The sequence below is a fragment of the Rhagoletis pomonella genome, unplaced genomic scaffold (assembly GCF_013731165.1).
Source record: "Rhagoletis pomonella isolate Grant_MI unplaced genomic scaffold, Rhpom_1.0 Rhpom_scaffold_00002, whole genome shotgun sequence".
In the NCBI taxonomy this organism is placed as follows: domain Eukaryota; kingdom Metazoa; phylum Arthropoda; class Insecta; order Diptera; family Tephritidae; genus Rhagoletis; species Rhagoletis pomonella.
The window spans coordinates 256,195-282,559 of NW_023458556.1; the positions used below are offsets into that span (position 1 = coordinate 256,195).

The 26,365-nt window shown below is 33.8% G+C and overlaps 1 protein-coding gene across 1 annotated transcript in view; it reads left to right on the forward strand.

The window, feature by feature from the left end:
• The window catches only part of LOC118757384 (homeobox protein B-H2-like), a 73,510-nt gene that overhangs the window by 10,403 nt on the left and 36,742 nt on the right, over nt 1–26,365 (forward strand). Inside the window, exon 2 of the mRNA XM_036492101.1 lies at nt 23,389–23,608. Coding sequence (XP_036347994.1) covers nt 23,389–23,608 — 220 coding nt within the window. The remainder of the gene's footprint in view (nt 1–23,388; nt 23,609–26,365) is intronic.

A 26,365-nucleotide genomic window follows, 5' to 3' on the forward strand; every position in this document is an offset into this window, starting at 1 on the left:
CATTTAGAGTGAGAAATGCCAATTTTAAGTCCATTTATGCAGTCTTGAAAATTGGAGCGTAATGGTTTCATTAGTCACTGAAGAAGCACATTTTTCGCGGTTTCTAAATTTGACGTTATGTGAAAGTAGAGGACTGTAGGTAAATTGAATAGTCTTTATTTAACATATCCTGGGCAATCCTTTTGAGGACTGTCCAATTGGACAATATTGCTTTGCATTTAGTCACTCCCTGGAAAACTTTTCTGTAATCCAGTTTTTTTATCTAAAAGTTATTTACACAACTGAAGAGACATTTTTGTAGAAAAAAAAAAACTAGAGATCCACCTAAGTCTTTCGGTATAACTTTGGCAAATATGACTTGATCGGTACGTGATAATTACCAAACTGAAAGTGAGACTTACTGTTACTGATTTATAATAAAATATGATGAAAATCGTTCAGTTTATAAAAAAATTGTAAAAAAAAAAAATTTTTTTGTCAATTTCCTTTCATTGCAATTTTTGTACTGTATGCATAAACATAAGTAAGCTAATTAAAGTTTCTAGAAGTTGTGCCGCCTGCTCAGTGTTTCCATACTCATTTGCATAAACATACTCATTTTCGCGGTGATGGAAAATAATGGCTTTTCTATTAGAGTATGCCAAAGTGTTCCTAAATTTGCGAAAATTTGCAAACTATAGCTAATATTAAAAGAAGATTAGAATATTTGGAACGAGCGACCTAAATGCACCCCAGCATGTTCTTTACATCTTTTTACTATAGGCCAGAGCAATTATCAAGAGAACAATTAAAATTTTATTAAAAAAAAAAAAACGAAAGCTTATCGCTAAAGAGCTGCGAGAAATGATATCGTCACTGGACACGAATAAAGGCGCGCTAGTGTTTCGACGGCGAAAAAAGATGCATACAAAAATTATACGAAAAAAGGCGCTTAAGAAAAACTTCAGCGAAGAAAGACTCTTGACATAGTTGACGGCGAAGAAAGACGCGTAATCATAGATTTATACTTAGCCATGGACTGTTACTTCAGCATTATTCCCCAAACACTATTTACGGAATGTATGTATGTATTACACCCGCAAACATAGTTGACCGCGAAAATAAGTTAACGCGTCCTACTTCGCCGTCAAATATTTTAACGCGTATTTCTTCGCCGTCAACTATGTCAACAGTCTTTTTTCGCTGAAGTTTTTATTATGCCCCTTTTTTCGCGGTCAACTTTTGAACTCGCGCCTTTATTCGTGTCTAGTGACGATATTTGACTTTTCCTGTTGCTTTAACAGATTCATTCCACAGGGCAACACTGATTTTGTTGTTTTTGATCGACTTTTTGGCGCTGATTAAGAACCCGTAAGTAAAAAATTTCCATCAGCTCCAGATTTTGAGATAAACGAGGTCAAATTGTAAAAAAATTGCGTTTTTTCAATATTTGAGAAGCCCCAGCAAAGAAACAAAAGGCGACAGAACCTGTAACTTAGGCTTAAATTAAAGCTATAACTCTACTATGTCTGCACCTTGACCTGATAATCACTCATAGTCATTTATGAATAAAGTCAAAGTGTTAAAAATCGCGTTTTCTGCAATATTTGGAAAGCTGTAGCTAAGAAACAAGAGGTGATATCGTCTCCTTACCAAAAATTTGTTTGACCTAAGAAGATCTTTTGTGCTATACCCTAATTGTAATCACTCCAACCAGAGGATATTTAAGAAGTTAAACACTTTGGAAGGTGCCATGTTATGGATCTCTTTGATTGTCTTATTTCCTTTGATATTCCCTAGTGGGCCGCAATCTGAGATTCTTCGCAGCTCTTAAGTAGCTCTGCAGTGTATCCTTTAGATGCACCTCAGACAGGCTCGCAACCATGCATGTGCATTTGGGCTCCACGCTTTGCGAGACAGTCAGACCTTTCGTTGTTTTCATGTCCCGGAACCCACCAGAGCATTACGCTATTGTAGGCTCCCAGGTGCTTCAAAACAGTTTTTCAGCTGTCCACAAGCCTTGGTGCCATTTGAAAAGAGTGTAACACCTTTAACGCTGCCTAGCTATTCGATATAATATTCATTCTGTCCCCATTTATCCTTCTATGAAGACATTCGCGAACACATATTTCGATTTCGAAGACTTCCTCCTGGTCCGTAGGGCCAGTGTTGCGTATGTAACAACGGGTTTTACTAACGTGCTGAAAGAGAAATACGTTAGTTTGGGTGGTATTCCCTAAGTCTTACCATAAAGTCTCTGACAGGCATAAAATGCCCTTGTAGCCTTGTTGGTTACATTCGAGCGTTGTGAATTTGAATTTGGCCTTTGCCCAGAGTTACCCCTAGATATTTCGCCTATTCTCAGAACTCCATTTGTGTGCCTGCCAAGGTTGGTGTAATCAAGTTGACTTTTCTTCTTTTGGTAAATGGGAAAGTGGTGGACTTCAGTGGGTTTAAATGACAAGCTCTTTTCAGCACACCAGTCTTCCGTACAACTTTGTAGTTCCGTTCAATTTAAATTAACTTGTAGGCACATAAAGTATTTATGGATGTTAATAATGTATATTGAGAGCAGGGTACGAAAATAAACTGTACAAAACAATTCCCATTTGCTCATCGATCATCATATCATTTGTGGTTTTGTACATAGTCAGAAACAGATTGTAAGATTCAATGTCATTTTCCCCAACGAGAAACGTTTGCTTTTCGTTTGTGACAATTGTACCATAGGGTACGTTTTATATGTATGCAAACGTTTCAATTACGTGAAAAATATTTTTTTCTGTAAATTTTCATATTCAATTCAATTAAAAAACATGTACTACATACATACATTTATTTTTCTCTGCACGATTCATTTCGTTTGTTGTTTCGTCTGTAACTACTAAACTACTGTAGTGTACTATCGCAAAGTAAACTCAGCCGTTTTGTTTTCGTATTGTACCGAACAGTTGAATTAATAAACGAAACGAAATAGTAACGTGCAATATAGTTTATTTTCGTACACTGATTGGGAGTAATATAGGTATTCGTTGGTACTTACGAATCAGATATATTTACGTGTTTGTGGTCGCCGTTATGGGAATTGTTGCTCTTTAGCAACGTAAAAGGGTGTGTTTGAGTATATTTAATTGAATAAGTAAAGCAAATTTTAAGGTAATACAAATTATTCCGAGTTTATTCAAAAATGGGAAAATATAGTGGACTGTAGGTTAAATTGAATTTAATAAACTGGTCTAGTCGACGATTCGATTGCGAGTGCTCCGTTGCCGGTGTACGGGTGCCGAGAGCTCACATTCGGAAAAAGTACATATTTGAATTCTAGTAGGTACAGTTTTAAACATATATATATATATATAAGGATAGTGAGTATGTTCAGTTTCGAATTAAGTAATTCTATTACATTTCAAATATGTATATAAAGTAAAGGGTGACTAATTCTTCATGTAAATTCATTATAAGTAATTCTATTACATTTCAAATATATTTATAAGATAAAGGTTAGCTAATTATTCATCATCATCCATGTCTTCGACAGGAATGCACCGGTGAAATATTCGTCTAAACAAGTTTGCTAAAATATTTGGACATATATATTTTCTATTTTTTGCATATGGCTCATTCCATCTCAAATCACCCAGGCCGGCGGAAAGTGAATTTAAGTTTGCGATAAAACTCACAGAGATGGTTCCTTGAACAATTTAAGGAGACACGTATTTTTCTTTTTGCTCAGAAATGCGAATTTTTCGAATAATGAATTTTTTTCTTTTTGAGTACGAACGCTTCTTTTTTCCTCTCTTAATAGCAACTTTTGATGAAATCGTTTATAACTGCCGCAAAAAAGCAAGGATTTTAACGACTTTTTTTTTAAATTGCAGATATTGATCTACTGAATCGATCTAGTGAACTAAACATCAGTAATTGTTTATTAATATATGAATATTATTGCCTACCAACCTACCAAATGTAAACAAACCTATCAGTTTTGGTAGGAAAAGCCTATGTGTGGCAACACTGAGCTGCATACTGGCCTTTAGTTGTAAAGGGCAAGGAAAAAGCCCTCATTCCTGACAATATGAAGGCTTTAAACGATCCATATTTAATTTGGGCGCCACTTGTATCAACTCAAGAAGAGCGCACGTTTAGTACATTCAAGGTTTTTCTTCGCGAAAATCGAATGAAAATGCTGTCAGAAAACTTCAAAATACATCTTGTAGTTTAATGTTACTTCAACTATAGAGATTAAAGTTTTGTGAGCTAAAAACTCTAATGGAGAAAATAGTCAAAGATTCAAAGTAGAAATTTTTCATATAATGCAACTAATTCATAGTTTTTCTCTTTCCTGCCTGGTCCTGCCTATTTCGCTTTGTTAGTTTGCATTTTTTCTAGGTTTTTAGGTCTAAAAATTCGCTCCCTGCTTATTATCATTAAACAATAAAAAATACTGGAAAAATATGCTATTGAAAACAAAAAAAATATAAAAAATTCCAAAATCAGTTTTTGCTGTTCAATAAATGACTATTACTGACCATCAGATCACGGCGTAGGGATGGCTTTTCAGGCATTGTAGTCGAAAGATCAGGCCTTAATTTAAGCCTCAGTGGAAGGTTCTATCTCCTTTTGTTTAATTGCGGCAGATACTCAAAGTTCGCCAAAATCAGTTTTTTATCGTCATTAAATGACTATAAGTGACCATCTGGTCAAGATGCAGGGATGGTATTTTCATCATCATTTGATATCTTGTAAGTATGTTTATTTTACTCAAATATATGGACATAAATGATTTTCCATACAAAATCACTTCGTCATCATTCTGCAAATACGTGCAGGAATTTGGTAAGTAAGGTATCGCTATATGGGTGTCATACAAAAGAGGTTTAAGAAAATAGTAGTTTGGAAATGTTTTGAATAGGGTTGCCACCTATTTGAGAAGTCTAATTGAACTATTTTATACCCAAGTTATATGAAATATTAACGATGGATGTCAAATTAAAGAGCTTCAAGAAATTATTGGGGGATTCATAACGGTGTCGTAAGTATCGTATTGTTGTATGTCGTAAACTTTAAAAGCATAAATAAATGTTTAGAGAACTTCAAACCACTACCGACTATTTTTTAACACTGCCGAAATTCAAAATATGACTTTGATGGTACTTTGCGAACCTGCTTAATATATTTTTAAGGCGTTTAAAGTTTACGACATACAATAATATGACACTTACGACACCGTTGTGAATACCCCAACTTAGTTTGACAATTTAGAACATTTTTGATGTGTTTGAGGGTTGCCCCAGTTTAAAGGGCTAAACTAAAATTATTTAATAAGTTAAATGAATTACTAACCGATGGTTATCAATGGAAATGGAATTAAGAACTATATTTAGGATGGTCGCCACATGTTTAAAAAATAAATTTCCACCAAATTCATCAGTTACTTGAAATATCTATAACAATGTCAGGCGAAAAATATTTAAAGAAATTTTAGTTCGAAAATAATTTTTAAGAGGGTTGCCGCCTGTTTTGAAAGTGGTATTTCGTTTAATTATACATTAAGTCACATAAGTATAACCATAATCAAAAGAACGAGTTTTAAGAAATCTTTAAATTGAACTTTTTTTTTGTTGACAAAATTAAGCTTAAATTATTTAATAAGTTAAATGGATTGTCAAAAGATGGATATCAATCGAAATGGGTGAAAACAATTTATTTCTAAACTGTATTTAGGAGAGTTGCCATGTGCATAAAAAAATAAATTCAACTTAATTCATCAGTTAATTGAAATATGTATAACAATGCCAGGCGAAAGATTTCAGTTTGAAAATAATTTTAAAGGTGTTGCCACCTGTTTGAAAAGTCATATTTGTGTTACTTATACGAAAGATACATAAATGCAATATCGAAATATTAGTGTCAAACGAAAGATTTTTAAGAAAACTATAGGCTGATAATACTTTTAATTAGAGTTGCCATCTATTTTTTTTGAAGGTCATCACATCTGCCCCGTTATTTCGCATTTCCAAAATGAGAGGTCAAATTAAAGAACTGGGATTCTACATAGATGTGCACAGGTATTATTTTTTGAAGTTACAGGGAGATTTGAAATTTGATGAAATGAAAACCGATACCATGCGAGAGCTCTCATCACTGAGAAATTTTTTAGATTAATCATTGGGAATATTATTAGAGGTTTTTGAATAGGGTTTCACCTGTTTCAAAAATTTAATCAAATGTTGGCGTTTTGCCGCCATGCGTGTTCACTAGTTTTCACTATTACCAAGGGATTTGAGAGAAATTAGATTTTCGATCCGCCCTTATGCCTACGCACATACAACTACTGCTTTTCGAGAAATAACTACCGGCTCATAAACATCGGCTCCTTTCTTTAATTTTTATGGTAGTTACATATCGTCATTTAAAGTGCAAAACCGCGTATCAGCAAAATGCAAAACCGCCTATGTGAAGTTGTAGAAATTATTTTCTAGATCGCATTTCTGGACGAATGGATAAGGATTGAGCCAGGAGCTTGTGTGAGCAAATCCAATTTTTGGCAGCCAATGTCAGTTACGCGGTTTTCCAGAATGACGATACGCGGTTTTGTACTTTAAACGACGATATGTATGTATGTACACTTATCCGAAATATACTTTAAGCGCAAATACCTATAATTAATCACTTTAATTCTACTATTTTTTCTTGCATAAGTATGTACATATGTATAGGTGAATATTTGGAATACAATTTTTATGAACTTAATCTGAATTTTTTTCTGTTTTCATTGGGCAACGAATTGCAATTTCAAGACGACCCGACGCGTGTCACTTGAGACGCGTGCGATCACCGATCACCACATGACGGCCATTTTAATTTTTTCATTAGGTCGGCGTTGGAAATATGTTTCGATATTTCAGACAAGTATCATGAATGAAATCGATCCGCATTGAATCCCTTGAAGAATGTACTTTAAGGGGACATAAATATTTTCAGTGAAGTGTGAAGTGACCGACTCAATGTTTTTTACGTGTTTACGGATGATTGAGCAATTGCTTTTGAGTTCCATTAAGTTTGATGATGTATGTATGTATGTATGTATGGATGTACGTATGTCTGTATACATACAGGGTGGGCGAAATAAGACCTACCAATGTTAAACACGTATAACTTCTTTATTTTATTTTTTTAATATTATTGATATTTTCTTTCTGCATGTTATAGTTAATCTCTTGGAGAATCATAATGGATACATACAGCAAGACCACCACCAAAGTCTACGATACGCTATTGGTTTTACACAATTAGCCACACAAATTGATTTTTTAGGTAATGTTTTGATGTCGGATGCAGGGCAAAACTGTGGAATTGTGGGGCTCAGCAAATCCAAGAGCAACACACCAGCACCAGTTACACCCATCCAGATGCATTGTTTGGTGCGATGGTTAGGCCGAACAAGTTATCGGCCCATATTTCTTCGACAATGAGGATGAAACGCCAGAAACGATTTCTGGGGCTTCTTACGGAATAATGATTGACAACTTTTTGCGGCCAACGGCGAAGCAGCATCCTAATTTGTGCTTCCAACATGATGGAGCGACTGCGCACACTGCTAGGCATACTATGCGCCTGCTGCGCTGTATTGGTAGGTCTTATTTGGTCCACCCTGTACATATGTGTATAGCTTATTTTTACTAAAATACTGACACAATTAAAAAAAGGCATTTTTTAAGTTATCGATTCACAATTACCTACTCGTCATATCACGATTCATATTGTGCAAAATCTCATTTTTTACTGTATTTGCGCAAGCGAAAACGCACGTTTAAAATAAAAATAATTAATTAAAAAGTTATGTTTATGGAGAATTTATTATACTATAAACAAACGCCGCAAAAAGGACGAAGATATGAATCCTTCAACTTGTTTTTTGCATACCAACTATACAAATTGGTCAAAATTTGATATGTGGTCTCTGTTTTTGGGTCTAGTAACCATTCGAACTTTTGATTAGGAGGTTATAACCTTTAATATATCAAAGCTTCTGAAGTTTTCACAGTGGTCTAAATTCTTATAATATTGTGCGGGGTCTTTCAATATGATTTTCAAAAAGTGGGGTTTTATGAAATGGTTTGTAGCAATATTTTGCTTTGAAATTACCCACTTTATTCTTTAATGCTACAGTATATTTCAACGACCCTCCAATTTTTCAAATTCGGCGCTATTAACAGCTTCAGCTGAAACTGCGGTTCGGTTTTCAATTGCGTCATCTTTTAAAAGTTTAGAAAATTTATTTTCAGAAATTAGTATCCTTATTGAAAATATATCGCAACAACTTTCAATTTTGTTGTTGAATCAGTAACTTTCAATTTTGATGTTGAATCAGTAACTTCTTTATTTTTAATATAAACTAATAAAGCAAATTTCTCTAATATGAAAGGGAATTCAAAATCGCGTCTTAAACATAGATACATTTTTAAAAGTTTTGTACCACAAGTTTTAAGGAAGAACCGTTGGCTTCAATCAAATTAAGATCTGAATTTCTTTTATGTGTTCTAGTTTAAAACATTGGAATTTTCTTTGTTTCTATTTGTGTTAAAATTACATGGTTGAATCCATTTAAAAGCATTATTTTTAAATTTTTTATGGTACCAACAAATATTTTGGTTAATATCGTTTCTAGGTCTAGAAAAATTTCTTGATTTATAACGACTGCTATCTCCATCTCTATCTCTAGATCTTCATCTAATTTGTAATTCATTAATATCTGCTGTAAGTTTTTTAGGATTTGGGTAAATGGCTGTAGTAACCCAGTTAAATTTCTAATGCTCAAGAATATTATTATTATTTTCTACACTAGCAACATTCAAAGATTTAGACGATTGGGGTTTAGTTATCAAATCAAATAATTTATTTGCAAGAGAAATAATTTCTTCAGTACTTTGATTACTAAAAGAAGTTATATGAATTTGTATTTGTTTCGGTAAACTCCTACACCATAATTTAAATAAAAGTTCTTTACTGACAATTGATTTGGAACCTGCTAAAGATTTCATACGTCTATAAAGTTCTGATGGTGAACGATCACCTAGTTCGGTATTTGAATATAATTGTTCTAACCTTTTCTCTTCGCTAAGAGAAAATCTTTCACATAAAACTTTCTTAATTGCTTCATATTAGTTACACATATGTTAGTGTTTGGCCGAGCTTCTCCTCCGATTTGTGGCGTGCGCCTTGATGTTGTCGCACAAAGCGGAGGGACCTACAGTTTTACGCGGACACCGGACGGTGGTTGTATTTTTATGAGAAGCTGTTTTTGTTGGCAGAAATACACTCGGAGGTTTGCCATTGCCTGCCGAGGGACGACCGCTCTTAAGAAAAAACTTTTTTCTATATTTTTTTGTTTTCGATGTTGCTTTGACCAGGGCTTAACCCAGGCGAAGCGGAGTGGAAGCGCGCACTGCTTACCACTACACCACAGCGGCCGACTTAACTTAATAGATTTTGATAAATTCGCACTCAAGCTATTTTCATTTGGAAAAACATTAAGTTGTATACTTTGTGAAATGTTTAAGTTTAAGGGTTTTCATGTTGATTTTATGTTGTTGTGAAGTAACGTGTACGTATGGGTGATCTATGCATTTTGAAATAAACTGGAGAACAAGTGTACAGAATAAATATAAGTAATATTTAATAATTTCAGTAAGATTAATAAATCTATAATAAATCTATAGTTAGTCATAAATTAATTTATTAATAAATTTGTAATTATTTTTGATTTTTTTTGTTAATCTATTTGTTATATATTTAAACAAATAAGCAAAGTCGAAGAGTAATTTGTGGATATTCACCAAAGCTGAATGAGTAAACGAAAGACTTAAGACACGAACAGTACAGTACAGTACAGCAGTGGCAGCTAGCAGTACTGCTCAGTTTAGCCCAAATTCTAAATTCACTGCCACTGCCTTCATCGCAGCAAACTTCGCCGGCTGAATTTGACATAAATGAAACGCAGCCAATATCTGTTCATGTCGCTGAAGCCTAAAAGGCAACAACAAAAACGTTAACAAACAAAAGGGAATGTCAAAAAAGCAGTCACTGACAACGCCATATTGTGTTTGCCAATATTAGCAGTAACAGCTGATTTTAAAAACTGTCACTGCCACTGCCACTGCGCTATTGTATTTTGGGCTATAGATTCGCAATATCTTAACGATGTTGCTCTCGAAGAAAAAGTTTCGATGTTCTAATGGGCTATGCATAAAATGTGGTGATGATACTTACAATTTCCCTAGAAGTTAAGATTTTTGACCTAGTGATTAAGTAGTTAGCTGCCTTGTTGAAAAACATATAAATTGATACTAGCAAAACTAATTAACTATATGATGCATGATATTCGTAAACGTAAATGTTCCAGCACGTTCAAACTTGATAATGACCAGGCATGGGCAGAGACTTAGCAGGTGCTAAAAGAGCGTAAGTATCCTGGTACGTGTAGAAACGAGAGCGTAACGATGAGAACGCGACCATGCGAAATGAATCAGACACACTAATACATTCTCATTTTTAGCTCACGCTTGTTTGTGGTAGTGCCCATCTCTGATAATGACTAAGATGATGAAATTTCCTCAGAAACAATTCGCACTTCAATCTGAATGTATTTAAAGGTTAGTAGATAGTTGAAGATTTATGTTGGGACAACACAACGCGATGCTTCTTAATTATCAATTGATGTTGCTATTAATTCATTGTGCGGCATAAAATACTAAGTATTCAATTGGATCTTGCGATTCTCGTGATATAAACCCAAAAATAATTAGTAGAATTCGCGTTTTAAAATGAATTTCGGTTCTTAATAAATTTGCAGGATCGCCAAAAATTTAGTATATAAAATTATATGTATTTAAGTTTATTTTATAGTAAAAATATTTTAAAGTTTAAACATTGAAAGTTTATCTATTAATAATCAAAAATTTTCTTTTTCAATAACAAACCAAGGCGAATATATATAAGGTAGTATCGATTCAATAAATACAACAATTACTTGTATTTTGTTTTTGCTTTTAGCTGGCCATTGTCAAATTTCAGCTATTCTTCGCCGAAGGAAAAAGGGCGACAGAAAATACAAACACTCTCACGTTTTCACTCACTCACTAGCGAAATACAAAATTTTGACAATCAAACGCTACTCACAGCTGATGAAACAACACCACCTTATATAAATTCGCCTTGTAACAAACAAATTCATATAAAAATAAATTGAACTCCAAGAATTTAAACAAATATAAAAACCATACAGTTAAAATACTCTACATATAGAACATTTATAAAAAATTTACGAATTTGAATAAATGTTCATCACACTTGAAACATTTTAATCAGATTTTCTAAAATTGTTTTGAGTATGCTATGTTTTGAAGCCCATTAAATTTTAGTAGTGCAGTAGTTTTAAGTGCATGAACAGTATGTTCGAGATTTTTTTTGTATGCAGAAAATGAGCAACACCTTCCACAAAATTTACCAAATATTAATGGTAAGTCCCAGCTACTTAAAATTTGCATTTCGAATTGAATATGTTACAAAACTGCATACTCAGAATGTTTCTAAGAAATCTAAATAAAAAGCTCAACATTTAGATGAAACTTTGTCGAATTTTGGCAATTTTTAACCGACTTCCAAAAAAGGAGGAGGTTATCAGTTCGTCGGAATATTTTTTTTATGTATGTTAGCGCATAACTTTGGACCACGTCAACCGATTTCGATGATTCTTTTTGAATCGGAAAGGTAGTGTCTCAGAGGTGGTCCCATACTAATCTGGTTCAGATCAGTGGATCATGAGATATATATATATATATATTTTTTATATGAGAGTTGAAGTCGGTTTTTTTTTGCTAAAAATTACTTGTTGTACACAGTTTCACATTCTGACTTACATGGTATTTGTTAGATAACGACACTTTCATAAAAAGGAATAAACAGTAAATAATCGAAAGAAGAATAGTCAAAGAAAGCTGAAATGTCTCTGCCCTATTTATATTTTCGCCACTCAATCTAAGACTTATGTTTTTCATACCCACTATTTTTTTGAGGGTATTAGTATTATTTTTTATAATTTAATTAATTATATTTATATATTATTAATAAGGATGCTGGTTATGTTTATGGCTCACATATATTTATTCTATGTCCTTTGTGATAACAAAAGTGCTGTCTCGTTTGCACGAAATATTGTTTTTGAGCCAGAGTACAGGGAAAGTCTTAAATTAAGACCGAAAATCGGTACTTAATCGGTACAAATATAAAAAATCGGGACACTTATACGTCCCGACTTTTAAAAAATATTCAGCGGGACAATTTTCTCAAAATCGGTACTGTCCCGCCAAAATCGGTGCGAATGGTCACCGTATGCCCCATTATATGCATACATTCGCCTTGCTCCATGACTTATCGCTCGAATTTGCCATTTCGTTGTATTTTGCGATTATTGGCGGCGAGAACACTCCACACAGCCCAGTGTGCTAAAAAACATCCCAGTTTGTGCTTTCATATTGTGCCAAGTGTGCTACTGTGGTATCGTTTAATCGAAAAGTGTGCCTGTGGGTGCGGCACATAGATTAGTGTGAGCACAGTAGGACAGCACTGTGCTGTGTTACACATCACTAATAAGTATTATCTCCATGAATACTCGTATAAGATTGGCCATTTATTCGAAATTAGTAACACATTAAGTAAACCATCATAATATGGATATCAAATGGAAGGTATTAAAAATTGCCTAAGGGCCTGAGCCAATTGATAGAAAAAAGAAAATTTCGTCGGATCGAACTAAAAATTCGGCATTTCTCGTGGTGAATACGAACGTTGGAATTTTACCTAGCTCATGGGGCTGGTGAAATGTTTATATGTAAAATGTGTATATACATATTTTTGTTCGGTGGTAATAAAAAATTTAAATCAAAATGGTAGCGGAAAAAAGCGTACGCTATTTGCAAGGTAAAAATTTCAGCAACACACAAAAATAGAGCTTACGCACGAGCGTTTCTTTGGGTTTTCAACTGTCAAAATTTTACTTTGCATTTGGCACAGCAAAATTCAATTTAACTGTACACCATAGACAATTTTTCTAGTCCGTCTCATCACGGATCAAAATGTTACCGATTGGCACACAGCCTCATTCAGAAATATTTTTGAATTATTTAATTATTTAATTTTTTGCTTCTCATTAAAATACAACCACCGTCCGTTGTCCGCGTAAAACTGTAGGTCCCTCCCCTATGGGTATCAAATGGAAGGTATTAAAAATTGCCTAAGGGCCTGAGCCAATTGATAGAAAAAAAAAAATTTCGTCGGATCGAACTAAAAATGTGTGACAATATCAAGGCGCTTGCCACAAATCGGAAGAGAAGCTCGACCAAACACTAAGATAATATGAAGGCGCCAATCTTCTATATAACAAGTAAAGGAGTATAAGTTCGGGCGGGTACCCGGAGCAAGTATTAAATATCTTTTTTTCATCTTTCGGTAAACTGCATGTTAAGGAAGAGTATTTTTCCCTATGTCAAACAGTTTCGATGATATGCTATGATATATTGAAATAATTGGACCAAATTTGGCGGAAATCGGTAAGGCAGTTATCGGTATATACTTATGTAGTCATAAGTGGGTGGTGACACGCCCATTTAACAAATCAATAATCTTGTGTTTTGTTAAAAGATTGTTGTAAGTTGGCATCTTTAGTTATTGAAAGATCGGAGTTTTCGTATTTCTGAAATTTACCGTTACATGGTAAGTGGCCGTAATTTTAGTTCGATTTCAAAAGTTCTCAACATATTGCTTTTCTGCGCCAAGGTTGCTAAATATACCGAGTTTGGCAGAAATTTATAAACCGGGTGTCGAGATACACATATCGTCCGCTTTCTGCCTTAACCTCGTATCTGCAATAGAGGTATTTTAGAGAGTGTAAAAAAATGATTAATTTCTTCCCCTAGGATACAATAAACGCATTTTTTACTTCATATTTCTGGTTCCACTAACAGTAGTGAGAGAACCCTCATTAAGCCTTTGTTATAGTTTCAAATAGTGTGACGCTTAAACAGCTGTATTAGTTTTCCCAAAAATTGTAGATACGTGGTTAAGGCAGAAACGGGACGATATGTAGACGTAAGTGGGCGTGCCACGCCCAGTTTTCAAAAATTTCCCTAAATAGATATCGTTTTCTGCTAAGAGGTCATTGCATATGTCGATTTTGAGAGATTTGATGACAATATTTAAACAACACAAGGAGTCATTAATGGTCACGCCTGTATCGTACATACATATCTGAAGCCTAGGAAACATCTGTTGACTTCGGACTGTGGGGGAAACGTTTCTATGTGTCACACCAGTGGTGGGATTCACTAACTTTTAACAATGCGACTTGTCGAGTAGTAAGCTAACAATTTTTGTTAATGGGCACAAATTCGTTGCACATGCCAAGGCGCTCGTATGAGCACAAAGTTCACAAGCACTTTATAGGGAAGAAAATGCGCAGCACCCTCCACAAAAAAAAAAATTAAAAAAAATCAACGGTTACCTTTAGCGACTTGAAACTTACATGTTATTATACTAAAATTGAATGGGCATACTGCATACTGCATACCCGAAAATCTTATAAATATTCTGAATAAAAAGTTCGAAATTTTGGTGAACATTTTTTATAGTTTGATTGGTTTTTGTGAACTTTGTGCAAGCTTTTAAACTTTTATTTATGTGGTTCAGTTGTTATATAGTAGACGGAACTACATTTTAAATGAAAATTATTAAAAATAAATAACTACACACAAGTAGCAAACAACAAAGTTTAGAAATTTGCTGCATATATTTTACTCGCAGCTGTTAATAAAAAGTTTACAAAAAACGTTTAACATGCAAAACATTGTTCATTTTAAAAACAAATCACTGTATGCGCATTTTGTACGTAGGCAAGTATTTTTAAGACGATTTTATTATGAAACTGCTATGATGATTTTATGGTATTTACATTTTTATAAACGATGTACACGTATTAAATTGAAAACTTTAATTAGTCAATTCCTTTAAATTCCAGGTATATTCAGTTCCTGTAAAATTATAAAAAAAGACTTATCACCTTTTAACTTCCAGTTTTCTATATTTGCTTTACACCCTATTGGAAAATCATAACCGCAAAACATATACACAAGTTTTAACAATTTTTTTTTTTGTTATTAATTTGTATTAATTTTTTTAATAGTGTATTTTGTAACTAAAACCGTATAAACTCTAGTTTCAAACCTTGGGCAATATTTAAACAAAATTCAACAAACTTTCGTAAAAACTTAAAGTTTTTTGTCAGAATAATAAAACAAAATTAAATACTCAGTTTTGTAGCCCGTTAAATTTTAATACAAAAAAGTCAAAGTTTGATGTTGCTGAAAAAACCTTTGAGCTTTGATATATGTACATATTTTTTTGGTAGCGGTGCTGTGCATTTTTTTCTATACCAAACTAGACGCCTTTGTTATCGTTACCGACAGCAGCTGATTTTGCATGTGTACCTAATATGGTAGACAGACGGAGAAAATTAATTTGAATTAATAAGCATAATTGCAAATTAAAATGTTACCCTTACAGACGGCAGTAATGCGAATAAACCAGCCGCAAGGTCGTGGGTTCGAGTCCCACGGTCAGGATACTTTTTTTATTTCTTTTTCATTCTTTTTTTTAATAGTTCTATATTTTTTTTACGTTACTTTCTTACTTTTCTTACTTTTTTACTAGTTGTTGTTGAATTTTTAACAAAATTCACCTCTAAAAATTAAAATTAACTAATAGTAAACTAAGAAGTGTGATATAAAAAAAGGCAAATGAAAAAAAAATAAAGTAAAATTAAATATCTAAATAAAAAAAAATTAAAAAAAGTAAAATAAATAATAAAAACAAAAAATTTTTCGCAATCGCTCCAACCGAGTATCGAACCTGGCAGCTACAGGCTTGTAGCTCGCAACTCTCACCACTCGGCTACCGCGTACGTGACTGCTTCTTTTGCTTACTTGTACAAAAGACAACAACTGGCCGTTTTTACCAGTGTTGCCATCGAAAATTCCCCGGATCCGAGTTAATTCCCAAAAATTTCGTGCATTTGTTTGGCTGCTTATGCTCATTTTAAAGAGGAAAATGCATGAGTTAAAGCAAATTAAGGCTGGTTATGCAAATAATCGAACCCGTTTGTCTACCGTATAAGATTGCGCTTTCGCATTTATTAGAGTTTATAATAGCTACATATTTATGTGATTATAACGTGATAAAATTTATCAACTTAACAAAATAGTATAATTTGTATCTTTCAACTAACTTTTAGGAACAATTCGAGCCCCTTTAAAAAGCCGACCCGGGAGAAACACCCCCGAATTATTTATTTCCAGTAGCGGTCGCCCTTGGCCGGCAATGGCAAACAATCAAAATACAATACTAACGAAGTAATTAAACAAATAAAATAAACATACGCAGATATTTTTGTATAGCCTTTGTACTATACATATATGTACAAGCTTGTATTGTCATATATGCATGAATGTATGTACATATGTATGTACAGAGGTATGTGCTAGTAGTCGCGAAATAACCGCATAAGCGTAGAGGTAGGTAATGTGAGGTAATACAAAATAGTAAACGAGGCTGATTCATGTGTAATTAAAAAGGCAAGCGTGTAGGAACTGATTGCTTTTGTTATTGTTTCATTTAAAAGCAACAACACCAAAGCTAATAACGATGCGCTTCATAATTATTCAAACGAAAACTGCAACAAACAACACTTGTAGAATTAAGTGGTTCAAAACGTTGAGTTCCCCCAACAAAGCAAAAGCAAGAGAAAGGAAAAACGGTATAACAGTTGCGCATTTAACCATGTTTAATGCAATTTAGCTTAAGGTATTTAATAGTGTAGCCACAACTGCATAAGAAAATGCATAATCAAACACTGGGCACATATATATATATACATACATATGTATGTATGTATGTATGAACTTATACTTATGCATCTTGTGGGACTGAGTTGTGCGGAACTTGTACACTTGTATATATGTACATATGTACGTCATACGTGAAATTGCATAATATACATACAGTATCGGACATATCATTTGCAGCAAAATTCGAAACGATATTGCTTGCCACTTATCTTTATTAATTTATTTTTAAGAAATTTTCTTTAAATGCAGTTTGATCCTGTTGCACTTAAATAAAGGTTTCGAAGATTGCACAAAGTACACAAAAACGAATCAAACTTCAAAAAATTTTCTTGAACATTTCAAACTTTTTATTCAGAATTTTTAGAAAACATTCGAGTATGCAGTTTTTCGCCCCATTAAAATTTAGTATAATAAAGTGCAAGTTTCAAGTCCCTAAAAATTACTGTTGATTTTTTAGAATTTTTGTCGAGGGTGTTGCGCATTTCTTTTATATAAAAAAAAGAACTAAAATTGAATTTGTTACAAAACTGCAAACTTGAAAATTTTCTAAGGATTCTGAATAAAAGGTTTGAAATTCGTATGAAGTTTGATTAATTTTTGTGAATTTTGTACAATCTTTGAAAGTTTTATTTATATGGTTTCTGTTATAGATCGAACTATGAATACTTGGAATGAAAATAGAAATAAATAAATATATGAAGGCCTTATAATCAATACAGAGGGTATCTGCAATTTATACAAAAACTACTTTGTGATGCTAGAACCCATCTGGGAAGATAATTCTGTTTTTCCAATTTAAGGACAGTATGCAGCTCTCAAGAAAGCGGGTAAGAGAAAAATGTCCATTATTTCGTGTGTATGTCCAAGGAATTTTGACATCTGATGCTTCACAGCATGTTGGGTCACTCTTTCCTCATGTATATATATTTATTTATTTATTTATTATATAGTATACAGACTATGTATTAGATACTTATAAACGACTACATAAACATTTCATTTAATAATAAACTAAAGTTAGATTTCGTTAAAGAGAATTCAATCGTACAAAAGTTTGTGAGCAAGTTGAATTCTTTCATAGCCCTTAGAAGCATAAGTAGTTCTTACTCGTTCCAGATAAAAAGATATAATGATTTTGAAGGCCTCTAAGGGGAATATTGAATATTTCTGTTGCAAACATGGGTTGCCTTGTGCTCCTTTTTCTCAAAATACTTTGGAAAACCATAGTAAAATGCGTAGCAAATTTCTTAAGAACTGCGTACTGCCTTAAGGAAATTTGACACAAGAAAATTTCTTAGCCATTTCATGTACGTCATTTTTTATAGAGAGTTTTTGCTTTTCTTGAGAGCTGCATAGTGGCCGTTAATAGTAAATTCTTCTGTCAAGCGTTATACATGTCAGCATTAATATCACCGATGACAGTTAAGTCTTGGGTGGACTTTTTCAGAATCTTATTTTTGTAAAAAGTACAGATAGAGGATACTGAATATATAACGGGTGATTTTTTTGAGGTTAGGATTTTCATGCATTAGTATTTGACAGATCACGTGGGATTTCAGACATGGTGTCAAAGAGAAAGATGCTCAGTATGCTTTGAAATTTCATCATGAATAGACTTACTAACGAGCAACGCTTGCAAATCATTGAATTTTATTACCAAAATCAGTGTTCGGTTCGAAATGTTCGAAATCGACAAATTTTGTTCAGCGATGAGGCTCATTTCTGGTTGAATGGCTTCGTAAATAAGCAAAATTGCCGCATTTGGAGTGAAGAGCAACCAGAAGCCGTTCAAGAACTGCCCATGCATCCCGAAAAATGCACTGTTTGGTGTGGTTTGTACGCTGGTGGAATCATTGGACCGTATTTTTTCAAAGATGCTGTTGGACGCAACGTTACGGTGAATGGCGATCGCTATCGTTCGATGCTAACAAACTTTTTGTTGCCAAAAAATGGAAGAACTGAACTTGGTTGACATGTGGTTTCAACAAGATGGCGCTACATGCCACACAGCTCGCGATTCTATGGCCATTTTGAGGGAAAACTTCGGAGAACAATTCATCTCAAGAAATGGACCGGTAAGTTGGCCACCAAGATCATGCGATTTGACGCCTTTAGACTATTTTTTGTGGGGCTACGTCAAGTCTAAAGTCTACAGAAATAAGCCAGCAACTATTCCAGCTTTGGAAGACAACATTTCCGAAGAAATTCGGGCTATTCCGGCCGAAATGCTCGAAAAAGTTGCCCAAAATTGGACTTTCCGAATGGACCACCTAAGACGCAGCCGCGGTCAACATTTAAATGAAATTATCTTCAAAAAGTAAATGTCATGGACCAATCTAACGTTTCAAATAAAGAACCGATGAGATTTTGCAAATTTTATGCGTTTTTTTTTAAAAAAAAGTTATCAAGCTCTTAAAAAATCACCCGTTATAAGCCCTCGATATGGAAGTGGTAAATAATATCATTTTGAATTTTGTAGCAAATAATATGTCCGATACTGTAAATACATTATCTATGGATGAATCTGAGTATGCCTACACATATGCACTTATGTATGTATGCCCATTAGTATGTTTGTGGAAATATTTAACGCTCGGCAACGTAATAAAAAGTGCACTTTAACAATGCGTCTTAGACAGTCTAACACTGCGGAAATTATTTTGTGGTCTAAATACCTACACACAATCCACTATGGTCGTGCATACATATGTATGTACATTAGGGTGGTCCAAAAATACACGTGGAAAAGTAAAGTCGGAATTTTTATGCTCTCACCCCCTAGGATTGTTCTATACCGAAAAAAATATATCCAAATTTTTTTATTTCAAAATTAAAAAATATTTAGAGGTCGCTCAATGCGCCCAAAGTTTTCCATGTATTTTGTATGGGAAAAAAACAACTTTTCGTAGAAATGGTATAGAATTCTTAAAAATCAATATTTTTCTATGAGAGAACTCAATTTGTCTGCAGCAGATTCCCAATAATAAACTCAAATTTTTATTTAACCATTTTTTCATCGCAACTTTAATTTATAGGTCCCCCAAAATCCCACAAAAACCCCGAAAAATTGAATGGGGGGACCAATAAAAAATCGTTAGTATTAAAAAATGGTTAAATAAACAATTGTGTCTTATTACTGAAAGTCTCCTGAAGAGAACCAGAGTTTTCCGATCGAAAAATATTGGTTTTCAAGAATTCTATACCATTTCTACCAAAAGTGGTTTTTCCCCATATAAAAATACATGGAAAACTTTGAGCGCTTTGAGCGACCTCTAAATATTTTTTGATTTCAAAATAAAAAATAGGGGTATACTTTTTTTCGTAGTAGAACAATCCTAGGGGGTGAGAGCATTACAACTCCGAGTTTACTGTTTTTGGACCACCCTAATGTACATCCATGTATGTATATTCATATTTATACGTACATATGCATGTGTGCATGCACTCACCTGACCGGCTAGAATGAATTGAACTATGCACACATGTATGTATGTATGTATGTATGTATGTAGATCAACCACAAAGCGCATACATCCTTTTAGCTTTTGCATATAAAATTACAAACTGACAAGTAATTGTTGATAACATAACTTGACTTGTGTGGTTATGAATGTTTCAAAAATCGAAAAAAAAATAATAAACAAATTTTTTTTAATTGCTATTAAAGACGGCTAGAGGAGCGTACCATCCGATAAGATACCGGCAATGATTGTAAAAGACTTTACACTCGTTTTGAGGTTTGCCAATTTTTTATTTGAGTGTCACGAATAGTTTCCTTTTATAAAGTCTGTTCCAGGTACTTCAGGATTTGCAAGTTTTTAGAGGAAGCTGTTCCCGTACGCCACCTGCCATAAGGTTTTATAATGGCGAAAACAGATAAAACCTGCAGATCCTGAAGTACTCTTCCAAGTACTTATGTATATACTTATAATTTGCACCTCCTCTCTCTCTTATAAGACCACTGCTACTGTGCCTAGTTTTTCGAAATTTAGTACGCATATTTTACAGGTATTAGGTGATTACGTAGTGAAATTTATTTAATTTACAGGCTTATTCCACACTGGCAACGAACATTTTTTAACCGTCAAATAAAGATCCTGTAAATTTTTAGACCCTCCTCAAAAATACTTTCGACATAAACCGTCTTAAACCCCTTCAGTTTGATACCCATATTGCAATATTAAATTTATCTTATCAATTAAATTAAATTAAAATTTTCAAACTGGTGGCAACTTTCCACAAAAATATTTTCGGCTGTAAGTCTTATTAAACCTCTTTCTTTTGACCGCCATATTGGAATATTTACTTTGTCTTATCACTTTACTCAAACTGCAATTTTCAAAAAGGTGGCAACTCTCTTTGTTTTTCTTTCTGTATTAAGTTAGACCTCTAGAAATACATTGGTCGCAACTAGTCTCATACGGGTACTATTGGAGATCAATTAGTCCCCGACTCATTTCTAACGGGTACTATTAACGATTTAATGATATCTACGCACTTAGTCAATGAAATTTCATGTGTGGCGTTGGCACAGGCACAGTAAGGGAGTATTGGCTTAACAAAACTGGGAACCCCGGTTCGAATCGCAGCTGGTGCAAATTTGTATTTTTATTTTTTAAAAGTGACTAGTCGCCTTTTGTTGCCGTTCGGGTATAAAGGGGAACAATTCGTCTCTTCATAGGACATGCTCGAACAAAAGCGAGCAGTTCAATCCATATAAGGAGATCAAAAGTGGTATTAGTCGCATGCTCCTTTGCGATTGCTCCCGGAGTCATCCCGGATTAGTCGCATTTCGCGGCCATTGAATTGAATATTTACCAAATTTCGTTGGCGTGTATCGTAAGATCAATTACTTTTCTATTTGATTTTAATATTTTTTCCCTCAGTGTATGTGGAACGATTGTAAGCGTAGATGGGGCTCCCCCATCCAATTCATTTTATTCAAATTTCGCTTGACGTTGAAAAAATAACATTTTCGTCAAGTTGAAATTCGATATATGTACAGTGAGGAGCGTAAATGTAAAAATGGTAATTTTTTTTGATATTAATATGTTTTTCATATTAAAACTGAAGGCGAATTTCAACATGTAGGTAGCGATACCAGCCTTAAAAATTGTGCAACTATTATCAATTATCAACTAAAGTATTTATAACGTTTACCTGCACTGGCTCTACACTTACCCTAATTTTGCAAGCTTTTATTTATTTTGCTTATCTCGCAGAACAACAAAAATGGCTATAATTTTATGTACTCATATAGAGATACCATTCGGGAAAAATTTCGCTTGCAGTAATTTCTACGTGGTAAGTGCTCCTCAATCACTTGGTTTCATAGGGATTCGGATGCCTTCCTCATTGAAGTAGCAAAGAGAATTCGCTTAAATGCTTTTTCGGTTATGCAAAATATACTGCACATGTAAATTTTTGTTTTCGTACTCCGGCTGTTGCCTTAGTTCGTTGACATTTGATATTTGATTTAAATACTGTCCATACTTAGCTAAAATAGCTTCAATCAAAGTCTAAACCAAAGAAAGAATTCTCCAAATGTTCAAACTTTTAGATATGAATCTATATAAAACTTCTGAGCATGCAGAGTAAAGTGTAAATTTGAAGACTCTAGAAAATCGCGTTGATTTGTAACTTTTTTTCTTCTGGCCTTTTACGTGTAACAAATGAATTATGTTGTAAAGGCCGTGTCACACGATTCGAAATTTGCCTTAAGTGTAGTGCAAATAGTATTCCAATCGTGTGAATGCACAAATATTGTACCAATCGTGTGACAACATATAAAAAAAAATTGTTGTCCCAATTTTTCTATTTTATACCAATAGCCCAATATAAAAAATGTACAAATCTGTACAAATGTACGAATCGTGTGACACTGCCTTAAGAGCAAGTTTCTTGAATACTTCTAAAAACAAAAAAATTGGAGAAAACCATATGAAATGCGCTTATGTATGTATGTATGTATGTATGTGCATTATTAAAAACATTTTCTTTTTATTTCTGTAAAATTATAATCTTGTCGTGACCATTTAAATATATGTTACGCCAATTTGCGCATATTTAGTGTAATTTGGTTTCCAAATGATCTTACGCATTTTATTCCATATTCCGAGTCTCCGCTTTCGCTGGAGAAATCTAAAATTATTTCCGGGTTGCTTATAAGACTTTTAGCAGTACTTGTTGAAGGCCCATCAATGTTGCTTGATATACTACTTAACCGAATGCGAATGTGTAAAATTATGAGAATCATTCGCATAACGAATGCGAATGCAAATATTCGCAACATCGCTGATGTGTACGTACATAAATAAATGTATCTAAAGCATTGTAGGTTTGTGGCCCAAGTCTTTCGTTTTAGCTCATAGATTATGTGCATACATACTTTTTTTTTATCAGCATTATAGTTTCTTGTAAGAATTTCTATTTCTATTTTATATATCTACAGGTGAAAAAGATGAAGATGCTTACAGTAGCAAAAGTGAGGGTTTAATGAGTCTGTCAAAGAAACAACGAAAAGCGCGCACAGCATTTACGGACCATCAATTGCAGACTTTGGAAAAGTCATTCGAAAGGCAAAAGTATTTAAGTGTGCAGGACCGAATGGAGTTAGCCAACAAACTGGAGTTGAGTGATTGCCAAGTGAAGACATGGTACCAAAATCGCAGGTAAGTTTGTGCCCTCAAATCGGTAAAAATTGTTACGCAGTATAAGTTTAAGACACGAATTAAAATCAAAATCCTGACGAACAAAATATAAATATATTTCATTTAAAGTACATACATACACATGTACATATGTAAGACACTCTTAGTAACTATATACACAAAATGTAACATTGTTTTTATTTTCCAATTAAAGCTTACGAATATTCATACTTAAAAAAAAATTCAATTCTGTCAAAGGTCGCGCGGCGATTTTTCCTTCTCCGAGGTACTTAAAAGTTGTGGAACAGGCTTGCCCGTCTCATATAGTATTTCTAAAGTGCTGCATATGAAAATATACAACTTGCTCAACTTAATGTATCCGCCGCTTTCTTGGCTTTTCAGGAGCTACTATGACAGATTCAATTATGTACATAAGGGCGGGCCAATTCGCATGGAACGCTTTTTCGACATCGTTCCAAGCAAATTCGGATTCTACATAGAATTCTAAGAAAAGAAGTGAAGTGCTTTTGATTTCAGGTATTGAACTGAATCACGTTTTCTTATCGTCTTCTGGTCTTGCTTGCCATTTTTGTATTGGTATACTCTAAACAATTTTTGATTTAATTTACGCATACTAAGAGAGGTAGCCAGACCAATCGCTGGCACTTGGTCCATGAAACGTTTGTTTAAATGAGCTATGGCCAGAGCTTCTATCAAAATCCAACATAGATTGCGAGCAAACATTTTATAATTCTGTTTCACATTAAGTAACAATGGGCGCGTACAGAAGGCTCAGTAACTGTTGCGATTGCACCTTCTGAATGCGTTGTTTTGTACTTGTGATTAACGGCACAGTTGCTTGTTAGATGATCATAATAGGGGTATTCTCTGAGTCTTGCAAAGCCCTTGCATGGTGCACAGATTGCACGGATTGCACGGTTAAAACCGGTTTTCGTATGGGACAGCTTTGCAAACCGTGCAATCCGTGCACCGTGCAAGGGCTTTGCAAGACTCCGAGAATACCTCTAATATTTTTCTGATCATTTGAGACAACATGTTGTGTGTTGTTCAATTTGACAGCTAATGTATCAAGCCGTTCAGAAGACGCATTACGATCACTGATTTTTTTTAGCAACGGTCGCGCTCAACTGCTGCGCCTTCTGAACCTACCCAATAACAGCATTTTGGAGCATTATTAGACATTGTACAGCATGATCAATAAGTATTTTTAATTCAACTACAGCTGAATTTTCAGTGATTTTAACACTGTCGCAATGAAAGTAACACAGTTTTTAGCTTACTGGAAGGGAACATGTGATCTGGAGCAGCCTTTTTAATGTTAGGTTTGTATAGTAACCAATAGTCAGTAGTAATTTGTAGTGAAACCTGAAAATTTTTACTGGAAAAGTGTATGATAACCCAAAAAATTTGCAAGAGAGCACTGAATCGAGAGCGTAACGACACGGGAGAGCTACAAATTCTTGCTAGTGAAATTTCTACTAGCAGAAATTAGCTAGCAGAAGAAGAAGAAGAATAAGAGTAAAAAGCCGCCATTTGTTGAATTGGTTCAGCACATACAAAAGTAAAATGAGTAGAAATCAAAATATTAATGATGTACTGGACTGTATAAGTGCGTGTGTGTAAAGCGAAGCGTTTAAAAATGATTTATAAATAGTAAAATGTTTACAGCAGAATATCAAAACAGTGCAACAGCTGTTCACTTGCAAGTTTTTGCTAGTTTTGTGTTCATTAACTTTTTCTGCTAGTTTTCTGTTCTTCTCAATTTGACGCTCTATTTTGCTTTTACGCTTTCGCTGCAATGTTTTACTGGAGAAGTTACTATAAAAACCTGTTATTATATTGATGTCGCATTAACTGAGCATCAACCAACATAGCTAATGCTTTTTCATTAGATGTTTGTTTACTTTTCTCCATCGATTCCCTTAAGTATTTTTTGTATTTTACTTCTCTTGTTGGTGAAGATGTCTACCAACTTTTTCGTATTTCAGAGAACTTTTAAAAGCCATATTAAATATTTAGTAAAATCAGAAATTATGTATAAGAACATCAAAACTAATAGATATGCCGAACCTTATTTGCAGACACCTTCAATAGAATAACAAAAACAAAACAAAGAACAGATTATAAGTTATAACCACTTCACTAAATTTTCAATTCAAATCACACAATTTGTCATAAAAATTGCAGCACTAAACGCTAAATTTTTAAGAAAAGGCACAAAATGGAACCTCAATTATTGCAATGTAGTAGTCAAATGTATGTTTTTTACATAGAAATTAAAGAAATTAATTAAAGTTTACGTCCACCTTTTTCGTTAAAATACAGTTTAAAAATAAGTATAATACCTGAGGTTGAGGGTTCCTTAACCATTTCTTCATAGTAACTATATTTTATAGGTCCGCCAAAAACCCCACAAAATGCAATGTGGGACAAATACAAATTGTTAGCCTTTAAAAATGGTTAAATAAGCACTTATATAAATATAAATTCGAAGTAATCGAAGTTCCACTGAAGATAACGACGAACTTTACTAACACTTTCAATTTTTCTGCCCAGTTTTCATTACTAATACAAATTCTTACCAATAATTCGACTATTCAAACCATGTTTTGTTTTCTGATTTTTAATGTGTGAAGGATTATAAAAATAAAACTTGATTCGCTATGAAATGATTTATACTTTAACTATTCGTAATCAGCGGTCCCAAAAACCCCACAATACCCTATTTTGATAAAGTTTATTGATCTCGTCATTTTT